The sequence below is a fragment of the Mirounga angustirostris genome, unplaced genomic scaffold, assembly GCF_029215605.1.
Source record: "Mirounga angustirostris isolate CCGP_5_RB_7025 unplaced genomic scaffold, mMirAng1.0.hap1 SCAF_1, whole genome shotgun sequence".
Lineage (NCBI taxonomy): Eukaryota > Metazoa > Chordata > Mammalia > Carnivora > Phocidae > Mirounga > Mirounga angustirostris.
In genome coordinates this window covers 128795312-128812748 of record NW_026991709.1, presented here as the reverse complement: position 1 = coordinate 128812748, position 17437 = coordinate 128795312, and the positions used below count along the sequence as shown (strand labels likewise).

Here is a 17437-nt window from a genome sequence, read left to right as displayed (position 1 = left end):
GTTTTTTTTTTTTTTCTTAAATAATTTAAGCTTTTCTTTTGTGGTGAAAAAGATGTATCTTCTGCACACAACATAAGAGTTTTCTCCAGGAAGTTTCCCTCAGAACACCCAGATTTCTAAGACCAACCATCTTTTTCCCAACTCCCAAGGAAAAACTATTAAATGAGTTTCAACTTCAGAAGCTAGATTTTTAATATCCTCAAAAATTCAGAATCTCTGAATGGGAGAGATGAAGGGATGATGACCATAATGTTTTTTGAAAAGTGTTAAATGGTTCTCAATATGGACAAGGAGTACCCCTAGCTCTGGCTTCCCATGTTTAAGCATATATGATTTCAGTTGATGCTTGGCCCTATGATCCAGTAACCTAGGAGAGCCTCCCTAATTTGGGGCCAGGTATCTATATGTATAAACTGTGCACTCATCATGAGACAAGAGGAGACCTGGAGAAAAGGATACTCAATGGTGGATGTGGCTTTTTAACTAATCCACATGGATTGGGGTTTGAATTCATTTAGTTTCTTTAAATCTAGTGCTCTAGAGTCTTCTCGGTGATTCTTACACTCTTTCAATTTTTGAAATATTTTCTTAATTTATTTTTAGGAATTGTATTTAAGATCTTTTGACTTATTATTGGATGAGTCTGAAAGGAGCAGGATCAGAGTTCCCCATCCTGAGGAAAGCAGTTACAAATAATAGTTATATGCATTATTTGCTGCAGATCAACAATCCCATGGTTCTCATAACTCTTACATTTTTACATTTCTTGGAACTTACAAGAAAAATCAGATGTGAGATTTCCCCCCTTATAAATAGATCTATTAGCATGCCTTCTCTTGATCAGTAAACTCTTTTGATGAGCTTAGCATTCCTCACTGTCTATCCCAGCCCACTCCACCGTCCCTTTTCTTCTTGTCATTCTCATTCCTAGAAGAGTGACTAACACCTTGTTTATTTGAGAGAAGCCAGAGATATCAACACTAAAATGAGGGAAGTCCTGGTAAATCAGGACAAGTTGGTCACCCTATTCTTTGGTGTTTCTTCATTTATTCCACTTTAGCCAACCTCTCTGTTTTCCTCTCCTAGAACTTGAGCCTCCCCAATATGTCCCTGAAACTTTATTCTCCTCATTCTCTTCTTCCTCTCACCCAAAATCATTCATTCAGAATCATACATACACTTAGAAAACATTCTTAACTCTCGGGTCTGTGAACATTTCCTTGTTCTAGTCCATTGGCTTCCAAGTCCCATCTAAAGATGTCTTCACTCATCCATAATGAAATGAGGAAACTTATGCCAATAAAGCTAAGTTTATTCAATTTTAGGACTGATGTTTACTCTGATTATGTCCTTAGTATACTTTTGTTATAAAAATGTCTTTTGATGGTAGGCTTTGGAGGTGAAAAACTAAAAATACCACTCAAGCCAGTCAAATAACCTTTCCAAGCCTCAGTTCACTTATCTGTAAAATACAGCTATAATTCTACATATCCATACATTTGGATTTGTAGCTTACAAGTAAGCTAATGCATGGAAAGCACTTAACTGACTTCCAGGCACATAGTAACTATTAATAAATGAGAGCACAGTTGTTGCTGCGGTTACCTCCACCATAAGGATTGCCAGGATTATTACTGGTATCATTTCATGTTTATATCAATCAGTACTTTATAATTTCATGTTTGTATCAATTAATACTTTGCTAAGTAAGTCAAAACCCTTTGTTAGTCCCTTACAGATTTCTTTGAAATATTCTGGTCTATAATGGTCTATAAAATTCCAAAGTTTATGAGCTACAGCTCTGGATGATTATGTGTCATTTGTTTCTAACTGCCTGACAAGAGGTCTCTTATGGTCTTACAGTCTCTTACTCTAATTCCAACTGGATTCTCAAATCCTTAAGAGGTCATTATAGCTGTGCTTCTCAAACTTTAATGTGCATATAAGTCATGTGGTGATTTTATTAAAATACAGATTCTGATTCTGTAGATAATTCTGTATTTCTGAGAAGTTCCCAGGTGATGTAAGTGCTGCTGTCCAAGGATCCCCCTTTGAATGGCAAAAATTTGGAACATTTGCTTTCTTGACATATCAGTTCTTCTGTATCTTAGTATACTCTATGGACCCTTTTTAAATCATTATATCTCACTTCAAGTCATCCAGGAACTGGAAGTTCTGTTGTAATATCCCCTGCCTCCAATTTAATTAGCTTTGAAAAATGTAATTCCTTTTGTTCTCTGATGATAGTCTTGTCACTTGTCAGTTTTACATTGCATGGTTGGGGGAAGTAGACAATAAAATGAGTGTTCCTCTTGCTACTGTTTTCCTAGAATAACAATTTAGATACATATGCAAAAAGATTAAAATAGCCAAAACCACCTTACCCAGAGAATTGTAAACTGTGTTGGATAGGCCTGAATGCCTTCATAACTGTTGCTCTGGATGGAGCCACCGATTCAAGTGACCTGGCTGATCTTCTCTACATTGAATTCGGGAAAGGGTTTGAGTACAGGATCCAGCTCACTATTGGAATGAGGGACCTTGGGAGCCGACTGTCAAAGCAACTGGTAAGTTACTTAGAAAAGGCTGGTGAGTTTAAATTTTCTATTTGTTTTGTATATAGATTTAGTATTTATGCTTATGAATTTGGACTAATTTTGTTCACTTGGGTGTGAGAAAAAGGCTTTTCTGAATTAGTAAACAGCCTAAATAAGAAGGTGTTTTGAAAAAAAAATGTAATATGGTAGAGAGACATCAAAGCACGTTTAATTAATATGCTTGGCAAAAAAGGGAAGAAATTTATAGCACCTATGATCCTGCCCGAATTACAGTCACTGAATGTAAGCACTGGAGGGAATCTGAGGTGACAGGGTGAATCCACTGCTCCCTCAGCCAGCTGGTTTTCACATCCCTTGTGGATCCTAAGTGTCACAGCTCACTGCAGTGAGTATAATACTCGTGTTTAAGATGTGTATTTTCCCTGCAACATGGCTTGTAAAGGAGAGCCGATTGCACTTGGAGTTCAACCAAAGGAAGAGGAACCTGCCCCGATATTGGAGGAAGAACAGAGCAACATGATGATGGACCTCCTCCTATGTTGTACTGCATGTGCGATCAAAAGCTTTGTCAATGTCTTGACTGCAGTGTTTGCCTTGTGAACTCTTTTTAGAACCTAATGTCTACATGGGTGCAGCCTAGTCCTATTTCTTTCAGAAATGTACAAGGATTCAAACTAGAGTGGTGAAGGGTTACCAGATTATGTGGCACCACTTTCACCTTAATAACTGGCTAATGATCTCTCATTTGCTTATGATTTATGAATTCTGTAATCACATCAAGACACCTTCCAATAACACGCTAGCTCCTACTATTTTTCACCTGTAGAATGTGTATATAAATAGATGTTTAAACACCATTTGTTAAGTGTAGTAATTACGTGAAAATAATTACTTCAAGAATATGGAAGTTTTGTTGGAATTGCTTTTTCTACATGGGAAGACTGTGTCTCTTTTACAAAAGGTCCTTTTTTTCCTACTATTTTTTTCCCCTGTCTTTGAAATTCGTATTGGTAATTCATAGAGGGAGGAAGTTATTCCTCAAAACAAGCCTGTCAGTGTTTCAATATCACATCAATGCTAGATTATCAAAGAAAAACTTAATTTTAGAAATAGATCAATTTTAACATTAATAATAAAAGATCTAATGCTGTAGGGTTTTAGTGATCTGAAGAAAATTGGTATTATCTAATATAAAATCAAAGAATCCAGTTTGTTATTTGATTTCACACATTTCAAGTTTTATTGGTTTTTCTGACATTTTTAGGGGAAAATTTTTTTCTAATGGCTGAAAAGGAACATTATATAATAGACCCAGAAGCACAATTGCTAAATGATTATTATGACAAAATATTTTCATTTTTCATCACACTAGATTTTTGATGGGAAACTTTTCAACACAAAGAGTGATTCTACCCCACCAAGGCCAAGCATGGTGTTTACTGCAAATTTTCCTAAAAATAAATCTTGTGGGTTAATTGTAGAAATGCAGTGGAATATGAACCTAGTCAGGATAAAATTCACTGATATTTTTCAATATATAATATGGTTTTTCAGCCAAGGTATAAAGGGGAATCTTCTCCCCATTCCCCCATCCTCTACAGCAAGGGTTTTGGAAATGTTGAGTATGTAGTTGGTGTTTTTGAAATCCTGTCACAAAAACTTTTCTGGAAGTGTTTACCATTGGACTCCATTCTAAGCACTATGACATCGGGCACTGTCTAAATCCTTTAGCATGCAAAGATTTCACAAAATAGGGAAAGGAGAAAACAGCATTCATTTTATTGAACAAAATTATTGGGGGCAGAATTATATAAGGTAATCAGCAACACCATGGTCAATGCTGGGATGGGGTGGGATCAAGAGATCACATTAATAAATTAGTATGCACTAAGCTGGCCATGGCTAAGCTAATAGCATTTTGAGGATACAAAAACCTCTTTGAGGAAACAAGCCATAACAGACTCTTAACAGAGAACAGACTGAGGGTTGATAGGAGGTGGGGGGATAGGCTAGATGGGTGATGGGATTAAGGAGGGCACTTGTTATGATGAGCACTGGATGTTGTCTGTGAGTGATGAATCACTGAATTTTACTCCAGAAGCCAATATTGTACTGTATATTAACTACCTATGATTTAAATTTAAAAAATAAAAGAAACCTCTTTGAGTTGATTTGAAGTTATCATAGGGTGGAGAATGCAGACCACAGAAGGAAGGATAGCAGCTAAAGACTGTCTCATGCACTCTCTCTGGAGCATGGTTACTTTAATGGGGAATAATGAAACTGTGGAAGAAGTCTGAATGACACCATCGAGCGTGTATGTGTGATTTGGGAAGGAATGCCACCCAATGTCATGTATTTCTTACTCTTCCCCAAGGTTAATGTTGCTGAAAGGACGTGCTGCTGTTTATTCTGCAAGTGCATTGGAGGGGATGGCATAATGGGGGATCCTGGACCACCGGGGAAAAAGGTGATTTTAGTTAAGATTTATGGCTCACCTTATTTGAATGTAGTATGTCTTTCAGACATAGGGTTAGGTGGAAATAAAGGATGATTTTAACTTCTAGATAGAGCCTTTGAGGTAACCACTTACTCTCCATGACAACTAGATACGCCTGGCTTTCCCTTGGCATTCTAAATTGGAGTCTTCTAAAAAACTTTCAATACAAGTGTCAGGAGGGACAACTGCCAAGATCCTTGATTATCTAGTGTTCCAGCAGGGATGACAACGACACCCAGAAATCAACGGTGATCTCTGTGTTGAATAATGAAAACCTCTTGAATATCAGTGTCCTTTCAATTCCCATTTTTAATGACTGCAGAGTCATTTAAATGAAGTAGGGTATGTTTTGGGTAGTCTGCTGACAAGCAAATTAGGTCAGCTCACCCTGTCCTCACAGAAGATGTGGCAACATTTCAGTCAGCTTTAGCCAGACCAAAAATATCACAGATGTATGCACAAAAATGCCAATCATAAAACAGTAGCCAAAAGTAGATTTATGTATTTCCTAACCCCCAAAAAATTATGTACTCTTATAAAAAAATATATGATTTGGGAGCATGCTAAAATATGCTAAGTGCTAAAATATGTACAAACATACTATGGATGTGTTTAATAATTTCAATACTGCTTGTTTACATGTGTGTTTGATTTGTGAATAATTTGTAGATAGCACCATAACTCCCAAATCAACATGTTTGTGTCTCTGAAGAAAATTTTCGGACTATTTCCTGAATGCTTCAACTTTATGGAAGGAGAATGGTAGATTTAAAAAATAAATAAATAAATAAGCCGGGCTCAGAAAGAATGAAAAGAAATGTGTGTGGTCTATTTTTCTATGTGTAGCATAAATCCTAAAAGAGATTTTTTTTAAGAAAAGAGGGTAATTCTAGTCTGTCAAGGGCAAATATAGCTGTGTTCACTTGAAGGTTTGACTGAGAAAAAATATTCCAGCACTATATATAACCCCAGAGAGGGTTATGGACAGCATTATGATCCACACATGCACACACCCTTGAGCTATCTGGATACTTGTTTCAAAACTACATTTATTTTTATGTGTATAAATACAGCCTAGGTTGTGGGGGGAGGATTATTTTTTTTTTTCAAACTCCTGTAATCCTACATAAAGTAAAACTATAGTTAAAGATTTTTGCTTGATGACCTTTGGTTTTTGGTCTGTGGAGTTCTAATGCATTCTTTGTTTCCTTATTTCCAGGGATTCCCAGGTTTTAAAGGCAGTGAGGGCTATCTGGGAGAGGAAGGTGTTGCTGTAAGTCAAGGTTTATTTCACCTCTATTTATTCCTGAGAACATATCTGCAAAAGGAAATCGTTTGTGTCAATTCAGAAGGAAACAAGAAAAGTCAGAGTCTAAGAATTCATGTACAAAATCTGAGGTCTTTTCTAATTCTCACTGGGCTTTGCTTCTGGTGGTCAATAATGGTTTATTAACCTATTGTCTCCTCTTTGGCTGTTCACCAACGCTGCACAATGAACTTAATGCGAAAGTTATTTTTTTCACCAGGGGACTCAAATCACTGCCATTTCCCCCTTCCTGATCCATTTTGCACAGGTAAACCAACTCCCCACATTATTTATCAAGGACCTCCACTCTTTCTCACGTCCATCCACCCATCCATTCATCCAGCCATCCATCCATCCATCCATCCTTCTTCCTTTCTTCCTTCCATCCGTGCATTCCTTTAACAATTATATATTGAGCATCTTACCATTTACCATAATAAGTGAACTTCTCCACTCATGTATTCATCTAACAAATATATATTAAGGCATTCTACCATGTTTCAGGCACAGTGTCTAGACCCTAGAAATAAAAAATAAGGAAAAGAAAAAATATGATTCTTATCTCAGGTAACTTCAGACAAGTGGAAAGGCAAATGAGACAACCATGCTTCCAGCTGCTAAACACAACGACTCTTCCAATGTTACAATGAGGTGCATTGTGGCAAAGCATAGCAGAGCAAATACCTAACAGCCTTGGTAGTAGTTAAGGCTTGGGAGGGGAAGGCTGCAAACAAGGGGTAATGCTTGGGCAGACATCTGAAGCACAAATAGATATTTCTTCAGGCAAAGTTTGTGGGGGAGAACATATTACTAGAGAGAGAACAATGTGTTCAAAGGTATGTGACTGAGTCAGAGAATTTGTGTGCGTGTGTGTGTATGTGTGTGTGTGTGTAGAATGGCACATAGCCAACATGGTTGGAACCCAGGACACAGTGAGGAGGTTACGTGGCAAGCAAGACCCAGAGTAACTGGGAATCTTGAATATCCTACAGAAGATTTGGTATCTTCCAGTTGATGGGCAGTCATTGGATGATATTAAGCACAGGAGTAAAAATAATGGGGGCATGGATTTAGAAACCATACTCAGGCAATGTATGGATGCTAATAAGGCAGGGGTTACAGGTAGAAGCCTTGCAGTAGTAGGTGTAGGACAAAGCAGTCCTAATCTTAGTTGGGGGCAGTATAAGGGGGTATGTTAAAGAGGATGAATGTAAGTAATTGTGACCTGGGGAGAGAGAAGCAGAGGATGATCTCTTTGTTTCCAGATCACAAGACTACACAGACTAGTGGGGTAACCAAGACAAGGATTGTAGGAATGATATTTGGTTAAAGAAAGAGAAGGAATATGGATTTTGGATTGGAAATCATGCTTAGATTTTAGTTAGATCATACCTAGAGCATCCTTCTCTGGTGCCTCACCAATTCTTCATTATCTATTCCTGGAATCGCTGCTGAAATTTTGAGAATAATTTTAGCTGCCACTTGTTTGTATGTCTGTTTTATTTAGATACCACCCTACCTAGGGCAGTATCCAGGTGGGATCCAAAGCAAAGGGTTGTCATCAGAGTAGTTCTGATTTACTTCCATTCTCAGGTTTAATAAGCATGAATTCTGGATTGTAAACCATGAGCAGTTACACATTTTTTTCCAGTACAAAACTTGTAAAATTTCTAAGAATCCAGAGTACAATGGAAAAGGCTCATCTAGGTATGTTCTCTTTCTCAGGGAGACAGAGGAACCAATGGACCAGTGGGAGAGCAAGGTACTAAGGGATGCCATGGTGCCAAAGGTCCTAAGGTAAGGGTTGCATTAGGCATTGATCAGTCTTTCCAACATTAATTCCACTTTCTCACACTAACCACTACTGTCCTTTCTATTTTCAGGGAAACAGGGGACTAAATGGACAGGAGGTATGGTACCAATGGTATCCATTTATCTGCCCATCTCTTATCTAGAAATATTTTCATTTTTTGAAACTACTAAACAGTAGATCATACAAATGAAGTTTCTCTGGATCTTCCTTTATTACCAGCCGCTTATTCTTGTTTTTTATTGCAGGCAATGTGTATTATTTGTTCACAGTTTCTATTACTCGGTAATCTTTGTTATTACTCAGGACTAGGCTGTATATGAAAGACAAAACTAGACTTTTGTTTGGGGTCTGACTTCTTTCCACCTAAATGTGTAATACACTCTATTCTGATCACATCTGTCTTTTCAGGGAGAACTTGGAGGAAGTGGAATTGGCGGATTAAATGGAGAACAGGTAGAGCCTTCTCTTTGTCCCAAAAAGGCCCTTCTGAACTATTTCTCATCAAGAAAATGGAAATTTGAGTTTATTCTTCTGTTTTTTAGGGTGAGAGTGGTCTTCCCGGAGAAAAAGGAGAAAAGGGTGATGAAGGATCCCAGGTAGGGATTCAATAAAGAGACAACATGAAAAATGTCCTGGCAATTAGAGGTGTGACTAACAGAGTAAAACAGCTACCCTAAATGTATCAGTCAGTGAGCACCACAAAATTGCTTTGTGACAATCACAAAACCTCAACTGCATGCAACAATAAACATTTATTTCCTATGTGTCTGAGGTTTGTAGCCCAGATCCCTGGTCTAGGCTAAGCATGGCTGATCTTGGCTCAGGTGTCTGTAGGTTGGCTGACAGCCTTATTCCACATGTCTCTTATCTTCCTCCTAGGACCAGGAAGCATTGTCTGGCTTTGTTTTCCGCCACCTTTTCATGGCCATGGCAGATGCACAAGGGAGCAAGTAGAAACACACAGGTTCTCTCAAGGTCTCTTAAGGCCTAGACTTGGAGCTCGCACAGCAACACTTCCATCTCTTTCTGTCGGCCAGATTCAGTCATGGCCAAACTCGGGACAACTGGAAAGCATTACAGAGTCACATGGCAAAGGGCATAGATACAGAAGTAAAGAATTAGGGCCATTAATGAAAAGCAGCTACCACACTAAGAATGGCAGCAGGGTGTTAACAAGGGTCTGTAGGGTGGGGCAGCACACCGCAAGCGTCTGCCACTCATTCCCATTTAGAACAGACACCAACAGCAGCCATACTTCCATCATCCACTTTGTCTGTCTTTGGGGTGTGAACAGCTGAGTCAGAAACCCAGTTTCTAGCTGATACAACCACCTTGGAGAAAATGGATAATGTCTCTGAATCTCAGCTGCTTCATTAAAAGAAATCTACAAACAACACCTGGTTTATAAAGTAGCTGTAAAAACTAAGACAACAAATGTGTCTGGAACACAGACTTCCTCCCTGTGGTAAATAATTGAGATCACTCTTAAATTATTTACGTGATGCCTGAAACTATTTTTTGGTTGTCCATCTGTCCAGCTTAAAAATAACTCTAGGGGCACCTGGGTGGCTCAGATGGTTAAGCGCCTGCCTTCGGCTCAGGTCATGATCTCAGGTCCTGGGATCGAGCCCCACATCAGGCTCCCTGTTCTGCAGGGAGCCTGCTTCTCCCTCTCCCACTCCCCATGCTTGTGTTCTCTCTCTGGGTATCTCTCTCTCTCTCTCTCTCTCTCTCTCTCAAATAAATAAAATCTTAAAAAAATAGTAACTCTAGTAGAAAAATTTTAATTATTCAAATGAGGGAGAAGATAAGCTCTTTGTTTTTACTAATGTTATTAATTCTTTTCTTATCCTTCTTCTGATTTGTATTATCTTTAGGGAAGCCCAGGAAAGCGAGGGGTTTCTGGTGACCAAGGTGCAAAGGGCCAGCGAGGAGACCCTGTAAGTGCTGGCACTGCGTGGGCTGTGAGCTAAACAGGGCTTGGTTGCCATCAGCTTCTGATAAGAAGAGAGCCCCACTTTACATTACTACAATAGAAATCCTGAGTTTAGATCATCACAAGCACAACTGTTGTGGAATTTTAAAAGCATTTCCCTTGTGCTAGACCCTCTTCATCTATGGAATGAGCATGGACAGTGAGAAGATCTTGTCCGACATTGGTGCATTTGTTTTTTGAGAATACATATTCAGAATTGTTACTGTGCTTCAGAGCCATGAAGGAATTCTAGTCCCTTCCATTCTCTTCCTCTGAGTACCTCAAAATATGGATAGGGTGGAAGAAACAAAGCCATCTCTTTTCTTCCATTCCCCAAGAGCCTTTATCAGTTAAGAATATGAACTTAATTTTCGTGAATCCAAGCCAGCTAGAACCGTTTCAGGCAAAACCTATGACACAAAGGTGCCTGCTCTCCTGGATATAACCTGGCGAAATAGGCATGACCCACACCAGTGTAGGGGATATGCCAAGTCCAGTGAAACATCAGTACTATAGGACTTCCATCACCCCACCCACACAAAAGTAAGTCTCCAAAATCTTAACGAATTAGGATTTAGGTTTGTTAATTAAACTTTTCTACTGAGATATAATTGACATAGAACATGGTGTAAATTTAAGTTGTTATAAGCTACTGATTTGGTAACATTTATATACTGCAATATGATTACCACCATAGGGTTAGCTAACTCCTGTATCGTGTCACAGAATTATCATTTCTTTTTTTGTGATGAGACCATTTAAGGTCTAGTCTCTTAGCAACTTTGAAGCATATGATACAGTATTGTCTATAATCACTATGCTGGGCATTATTCTAGAACTTAGTTTTGAACTGTAACATCAGAAAAGTACACATGTTACGAATGCACAGCTTGATGAATGTAAATGTGCCTGTGTAATCACCACCCAGGTAAAGAAATGGGACATCCCAGAAATTGCCCCCCATGTCTAATTCAATCACTACCAGCCTCTCCCAAAGGTAATCACTGTCCTAAAACCATAAATTAGTTTTACCAATATCCCTGAACTTTAAGTAAGTAGAATCATATAGGATACACTCTTCTGTTTCTGGCTTCTTTTGCTCAAGTTTATGCTTGTGAGATTCATCCACATAGTTGTCGGTGACAATAGTTCGTTCAGTCTCATTAAGCTTAAGCCTTTTAAGCCAGTTTTCAAAAAACTCTGTACTAATTTACACTTCCACCAGCAAAATACCATAGCATGTACTGCATACACACATCAGAATGGCTAATTTAAAAAAAAACAACTGACAATAACAAGTGCCGATAAGGATGTGGGGCAACTGGGAAACTCACAGGACTTTGTATATTGGAGGAGGAGTTATCAATGGATTGGTCAGAGAAAGAATTTAGTGCAATATATTGAGAAATATAAATGTTAGGTATACATCGAAGATAACTATTTTAAAAGCAGAGGAATTTGCTCTTGAAGACTACATTGTTTAATAAGTGATGTTTTCTGATAATAGTCTGATGACCTGAGAGTTTTGAAACAACTTCTAAGTATCTAGTTAGAAATAAAAAAGTATCCATAAATAAAAATAATAAATAGTAGTTCAAAGACCTTTCAGTCATCTATATATGAAGGCCAAAAATTTCCTTGGGATACTGCTATAAAATTGCCATGTACTTTGGTCAGAATCCCCCCTAATTGTCTGCCAAATTGTATGATTACTTAACACTTCCAGAAGAATCTGAATAATGTAAGACGGTTTTTTTTTTTAAGGTTCTATGACTTTGAGATGGCTGAAAATTCAACCCACTAGAACTTCTGTGATGTGCTGCTTGTCACGATACTAATTTTAGTTTTTTAATGCATGATGATTCTTCCCACCCTCTTGGGAGTATACATCTCAAATCAAAGACAGTTCTCTGAGTCTTTTTACGTGTGGTTTTTATGGGTTACTATTTCAGGAAAAATTGGGGAGAGCAAGATTGATTGAATAAATAGAACCCACACATGATCAGATTATTCGTAGGAATGCATACAAATGGCACAAATTCCTGAAAATCTGTGCTTATTCAGACAGAACTTCCAATCATGTGACAGCTAGTGTGGCCATTTGGAATTTCCCATTTTTAAAAATCTCATGTCATCTCATGTAATACTGGGGAGAAAACTGAACCAGATCATTTGAGCTACAGAGTGTAGTAAGGTTCATGATTCTAAAACATATCATTAGAAGCCCATGTTGAATCATAAATTTGTGTTAGATGTTCTTTTGTCCAGTTGCATAGAAAAAAATTGAAAGACTGGACAGATCATATTCAGACTGACCAAACAACTAGGATATTCTATTCTGTAGAATATGCTAGCGTATGACTTTTTAATGCCATCTCTTCAATTAAATAGTTTGGAGTTGGACCTCGATAAGTTATTTATACATCCAGTGGAATAAGATTTTGGACTTTACATTATTTTCCTTTTCCTTTTTTTGCCAAAATACAATCTCTAATATTGTGATTTAGGTATACCCTGCTTGGAGAACTTAACAGACAAATATTTAAACTTAAAACAGAAATTGTAGAAAATAATCTTTGGCTTTGGTATGTGGGGGGAAAGAACTAAGTTTTCACATAAATTCTGGTAATCTCAGTTATAAAGTAAATTCTAAGAGCATCTTTTTCTCTCTGGTAGCCTATAAACTGTAAGTGTCGAAACTATTTGTTTAAAAATCTTTCTAAGTATTTGGAACAATGACATGTCCCTGTTGGTGATCTCAAATTACTTATTGATTGATGAAGGTAATCTGGGCTGCTATCAGCCAAACAGCCCAGCAGCTGGCACTCAGCAGGACTGGATAATTCTTGTCCCCTCTCAATTTATTGGAGCATTGACTGAACTGACTGGCTCAATTGATTGTCCCAGCATCATGGGCATACTGCTCTATTGGTGGTCCTAACTATCCAAGATAGAAAGCTTTCTGTTTGGACTGCTAAGGATAATGTCCCACAGTGAGTTCCTGCTAGAATGTTTGTATGAATATTGGGGGAAACTCAAGATGCCAGAATTTTCTGAAAACTGGAAAAGTAGCAGTGAACAACATATGGGGCTAGAAGGCTACCAGGCATCTGAGGGGAGAAAGAGAGAATGGATGGCAGATGCAGTCCTCAGTGCTGCTCAGTGTACTTATGTTCTTGTGGTGGAGCCCATTACAAACCATCTCCCTTCTCCCAAAGGTAAGGGAGAGTAAAAATCTAACAACCTCAAGTATAAACTTGTGTAGTCCCCAAGAAAGAAGAGCAAATATTAAGAGAAAGGATGGCAGTAGTAAGAAGGGGTACCTCCAGACCCAGGATGAGAATTGTCATAAACACAAGCCATGTCACCCTTGCTTCTCTTGGCAATGCCTTCTATGGTGAGCTCTTGCTCCCCTCCCCTGCATCCCCCCAACACTCACCTTAGGTCCCCACTCTCTTCTGACAATGCAGAACACAGGAGGAAAAGAAATCATGTATAAGCCATTTGTAATTTCTACCTATCTATGGTTTTAAATGGATTGGACCTATTTTGTCAATTTTTTAAGGGGGGGAGTGAGTAAATGTGTTATACGCAGTTACATTTTTAAGGCGAGAGATTCAAAATTTTTCTCTTTATTTTGTGTTTTTTAGGGAGTTCCTGGATTTGACAATACCATAGAAGGACCTAAGGGCTTGAAAGGAGAACGTGGAAGACAAGTAATTATGTGGGCATTTGAAAGCAAACTTGTAATGATGTGACATACTTGCTCCAGAAAAAGCATCTTTAGGAGCAAAAATACCTTTTCCTCCTCCTTATCTGCTACTCTAGGGTTCAAAAAACATTCCCTTGTTCTTCTGAATTTGGGGTGACTTGCTTCACCAAGCCCTGCCCTTGAGGTCTTCATTTATGAATGCAAACATCTAATTCCCATCTTAAAATGTAGGGCTAGCTGATGGAAGGAACAAGCCAGTAAATTGTTGGCCTTCCAGGATACAGGAGTCATATACCCTAAGAAGACATTGTATTATTTGTAGTACATGATAAAAAGAAAAAGATCTGGTAGATCTATACAGCTTACATGCTCAAGGCAAATCTCTTAGGATTAATCCCATGAAATCTCACAAACCACAATTTGATCATCTTACCTTGTTTTTCAGAATTTTTAAAAGTGTAATAATCTGGAAAATGTGTTTCTCTGGATCTTCTTGATGAGGAAGTTCCCCTGGGGGAGAGGTCTGATGTGGTAGGAAGAACTTGACTTTGGGGACAGGCCCAGGTCCTGTCTCATGCTCTGTGCCTTACCAGCTCTGTGGCCTTGGGCCACTTTCTGTAAATCTCAATTTTCTCATCTGCAAAATAGGATAAATAGCCTACTTTTAAAGGTTATGGTGGGAATTCAGTGACTGACCTTGCTGCATCATAAACCTTCAGTAAATGCTACCTGCCATTTTTACTAAGTGGTAAATGTAAGTCTCACATGTCTCATTATAGATTCATAAATTTCCTTCATTTTCTATTTTGGGAAGATGCATGAGTATTGTGAGATTTTATTCACATGCAGGTGTGAATCTACACAGGTTAGCCAAACAGAACAAGAAGTCCAAAGGTAGAAATCCAAACCCGTAGTAGCCGTACCTGACACATGGCATGCTTCATTTATCCACTCTGCAGCAACACAGTGGGAGATAGTTTGACTCAGATACTCTATAACTGATGCCCGAAGACAAGTTAGACAGTGGTGATGAACAGATGAAGCCATGTCATTAGCATTTTGTCCTGTAGTCCCTCATTTCCTGCATAGACATATGGTTTATAAACAGTAGAAGTAATCCACATCCAAAGGGAGGATAACTCCCTAGCTGGTGTGTATCCATCCACCCTCCCTGCAGCACAAGCAGATGTTGAAGAGGAAATATGTCAGTGCTGTGTAATTACTGTCACCTGTCTGTCTGTTCACTTGACAGGGTGGAAGAGGCTGGCCAGGCCCCCCTGGAACACCAGGCTCCAGAAGAAAGACAGTAAGAGCCCTTCTAGACAAGGAGACCCACTGCTCTGGTAGACTATATTGTGATAAAAATGGCTGATTGTGGGGAGTGAGCGGGATGGTTCTGCTGGGGCTCAAGACCATGGGGACACTTGGGATAGCTTCTGAGAACACAGCTGGCGAAGCGCTTGTGGAAAGCCCCTGAAAAGATGAGGCAGGAAGGTGCTGGTTGCAAGGAAAATTACCGATCAGGAGAAAAGGCTGGGCAAAGAGAACAAAAAAGCAGCCAACTAGGGGAAGAGTGGTGAAAGTTTGGCCTTCTCACTATGCTAACTGCCATTGCCAGTGATGTCATTTTAAGTCCCAAACTCCATTCCTCTGCCAATTTTATGACTACTTAGGAAAGTCAGTCCTGGTATAAGTCCTCTGTTCTTACTTCTATATTCTCTGCCTTGCAAAGAAGGTGTGTGTTCCAAGACACAAAAACATTTTCTTTGTGTGGAGTATAATAGCTGATTCCGTGAACTTCTCAGACAATACAATGCATAATAAATACAGTATACTAAACTGGTTTCTATTTGTGCTCAATTTTAAAGCATATATGTATAGTACTAATTGGGATTTAGTCGATGTATAACATTAGTTTCAGGTGTATAACATGATTTGTATATGTGGTTGTGAAATAATCACCACAATAAATCTAGTTAACACTCATCACCACGTGTAGTTACAAATTTTTCCTTGTACTGAAAACTTTTAAGATCTACTTTCTTAGCAACTTTCAAATATACGAAACAGTATTATTAGCAATAGTCCCCATGCTGTACATTACATCCCTATGATTTATTTTGTGACTGGAAGTTTGTACCTTTTGACCCATTTTACCCATTTTATCCACCACCCCACCCCACCCCAACTCCTTACTTCTGGCAACTACCAAAAGTTCTCTGTGTCTAGGAGTCAAGTTTTTGGAGTTATTTTTTTGTTTTGTTTTGTTTTGTTTTTGTATTTTTGAGATTCTACATATTAGCAAGACCATATAGTATTTGTCTATCTCTGACTTATTTCACTTAGTACAATACCTTCAGGGTCCATCCATGTTGTCACAAATGACAAGATCTCCTTTTTTTGTCTGAATAATATTCTGTTATATTTATACATATAATTACACATTTTGTTATATATATATATATATCTCACATCACATATTCCTTATCCATTCATCCATCAGTGGTTGCTTAGGTTGCTTCCGTGTCTTGGCTATTGTGTAAGTAATGCTGCAATGAACACAGGGGTGTGGATATCTTTTTTATTAGTGTTTGCATTTCCTTCAGATATATATACCCAAAAGTGGAATTGCTGGATCATAAGGTAGCTCTATGTTTAATTTTTTGAGGAACCTCCATACTGTGGAAATACTAAGAATGAAATTGGGTCACTTGCTTATGCAACCTTTTGGGGTCTTTCTTATTTAGTTTTGTCGTATTTTTTCAACAAGCACTTTTTGAAAAAGGTTCTATGCCTGACTACTTGGAAGAGCACAGAAATTATAAAAGAAAATTTTTATCTAATAAAAAGAGATAACTCTAATAAAATACACTTAAGTGCTTGCATCAGGTTCTAAATTAGACCTTTTTTCATTTTGCAGCATTTCCTTTCCATTCTTAGTTATCTACTTTCTCCAACTTCCTCCACCTCCCTCCTCAATTCTTTGTGCTATTTATTGAGCACAGATAAAAACTAGTTTGATATATTACATTTATTATGCATCGTATTTTCTGAGCAGAAGTTCATAGAACCAGCTATTATACTTCATCAAGAAGATATTTTTGTAGCTTGGAACTCTTCTTTGCTAGGCAAAGAAAATGGAAATGAAAACAGAAGTTACACTTAAAATGTGCAGAATTTAGTTGCTGGGAAAGCACTTTACTACTGCTGCTGTGTTAATGCACCTAAAGATAAAGCAATACATTTGCTATTCATTTCACTTTCTAAAAGGGTGTAGCCAGCTTACATACCCTGGGAAAATATTTTGAACTTAAAGAATATCATCCAAGATTTCCTGGCATGGGAGATGTACTTTTATTGTTTTATAGAGGCTGTAGTCTCTCTAGAGGCTAACACAGCATCACCATGTATTATTTAAACTGCACAACTCCTGAGAAATATGTCCCCATTTGGGTTATAGATTCAGCAGTGTCATTCAGGAGTAAAAGTGGGACTTCCAGCTAAAGATGGCAAAGTCAATGTGGTTTTTTTTACTATTCCTTTTTGTGCAACTTACCAATAACAACACAAGAA

General features: G+C 38.2%; 1 protein-coding gene across 5 annotated transcripts in view; it reads left to right on the top strand.

Annotated features, from left to right (window-relative positions):
* The window catches only part of COL6A6 (collagen type VI alpha 6 chain), a 136959-nt gene that overhangs the window by 48017 nt on the left and 71505 nt on the right, over positions 1-17437 (top strand). For 4 of the 5 annotated variants that reach the window (XR_010410559.1, XM_064588005.1, XM_045903803.2 and 1 more), the window contains exons 11-21: positions 2413-2567; positions 4936-5028; positions 6278-6331; positions 6585-6632; positions 8090-8161; positions 8248-8274; positions 8586-8630; positions 8720-8773; positions 10055-10117; positions 13803-13868; positions 15117-15170. Coding sequence is in view for 4 of the 5 variants with exons in the window: in XM_064588005.1 (XP_064444075.1) it covers positions 2413-2567; positions 4936-5028; positions 6278-6331; positions 6585-6632; positions 8090-8161; positions 8248-8274; positions 8586-8630; positions 8720-8773; positions 10055-10117; positions 13803-13868; positions 15117-15170 (731 nt within the window). In the remaining variant the exon portion in view is untranslated. The remainder of the gene's footprint in view (positions 1-2412; positions 2568-4935; positions 5029-6277; positions 6332-6584; positions 6633-8089; positions 8162-8247; positions 8275-8585; positions 8631-8719; positions 8774-10054; positions 10118-13802; positions 13869-15116; positions 15171-17437) is intronic. The other variant, XM_064588002.1, reaches the window with a different exon arrangement.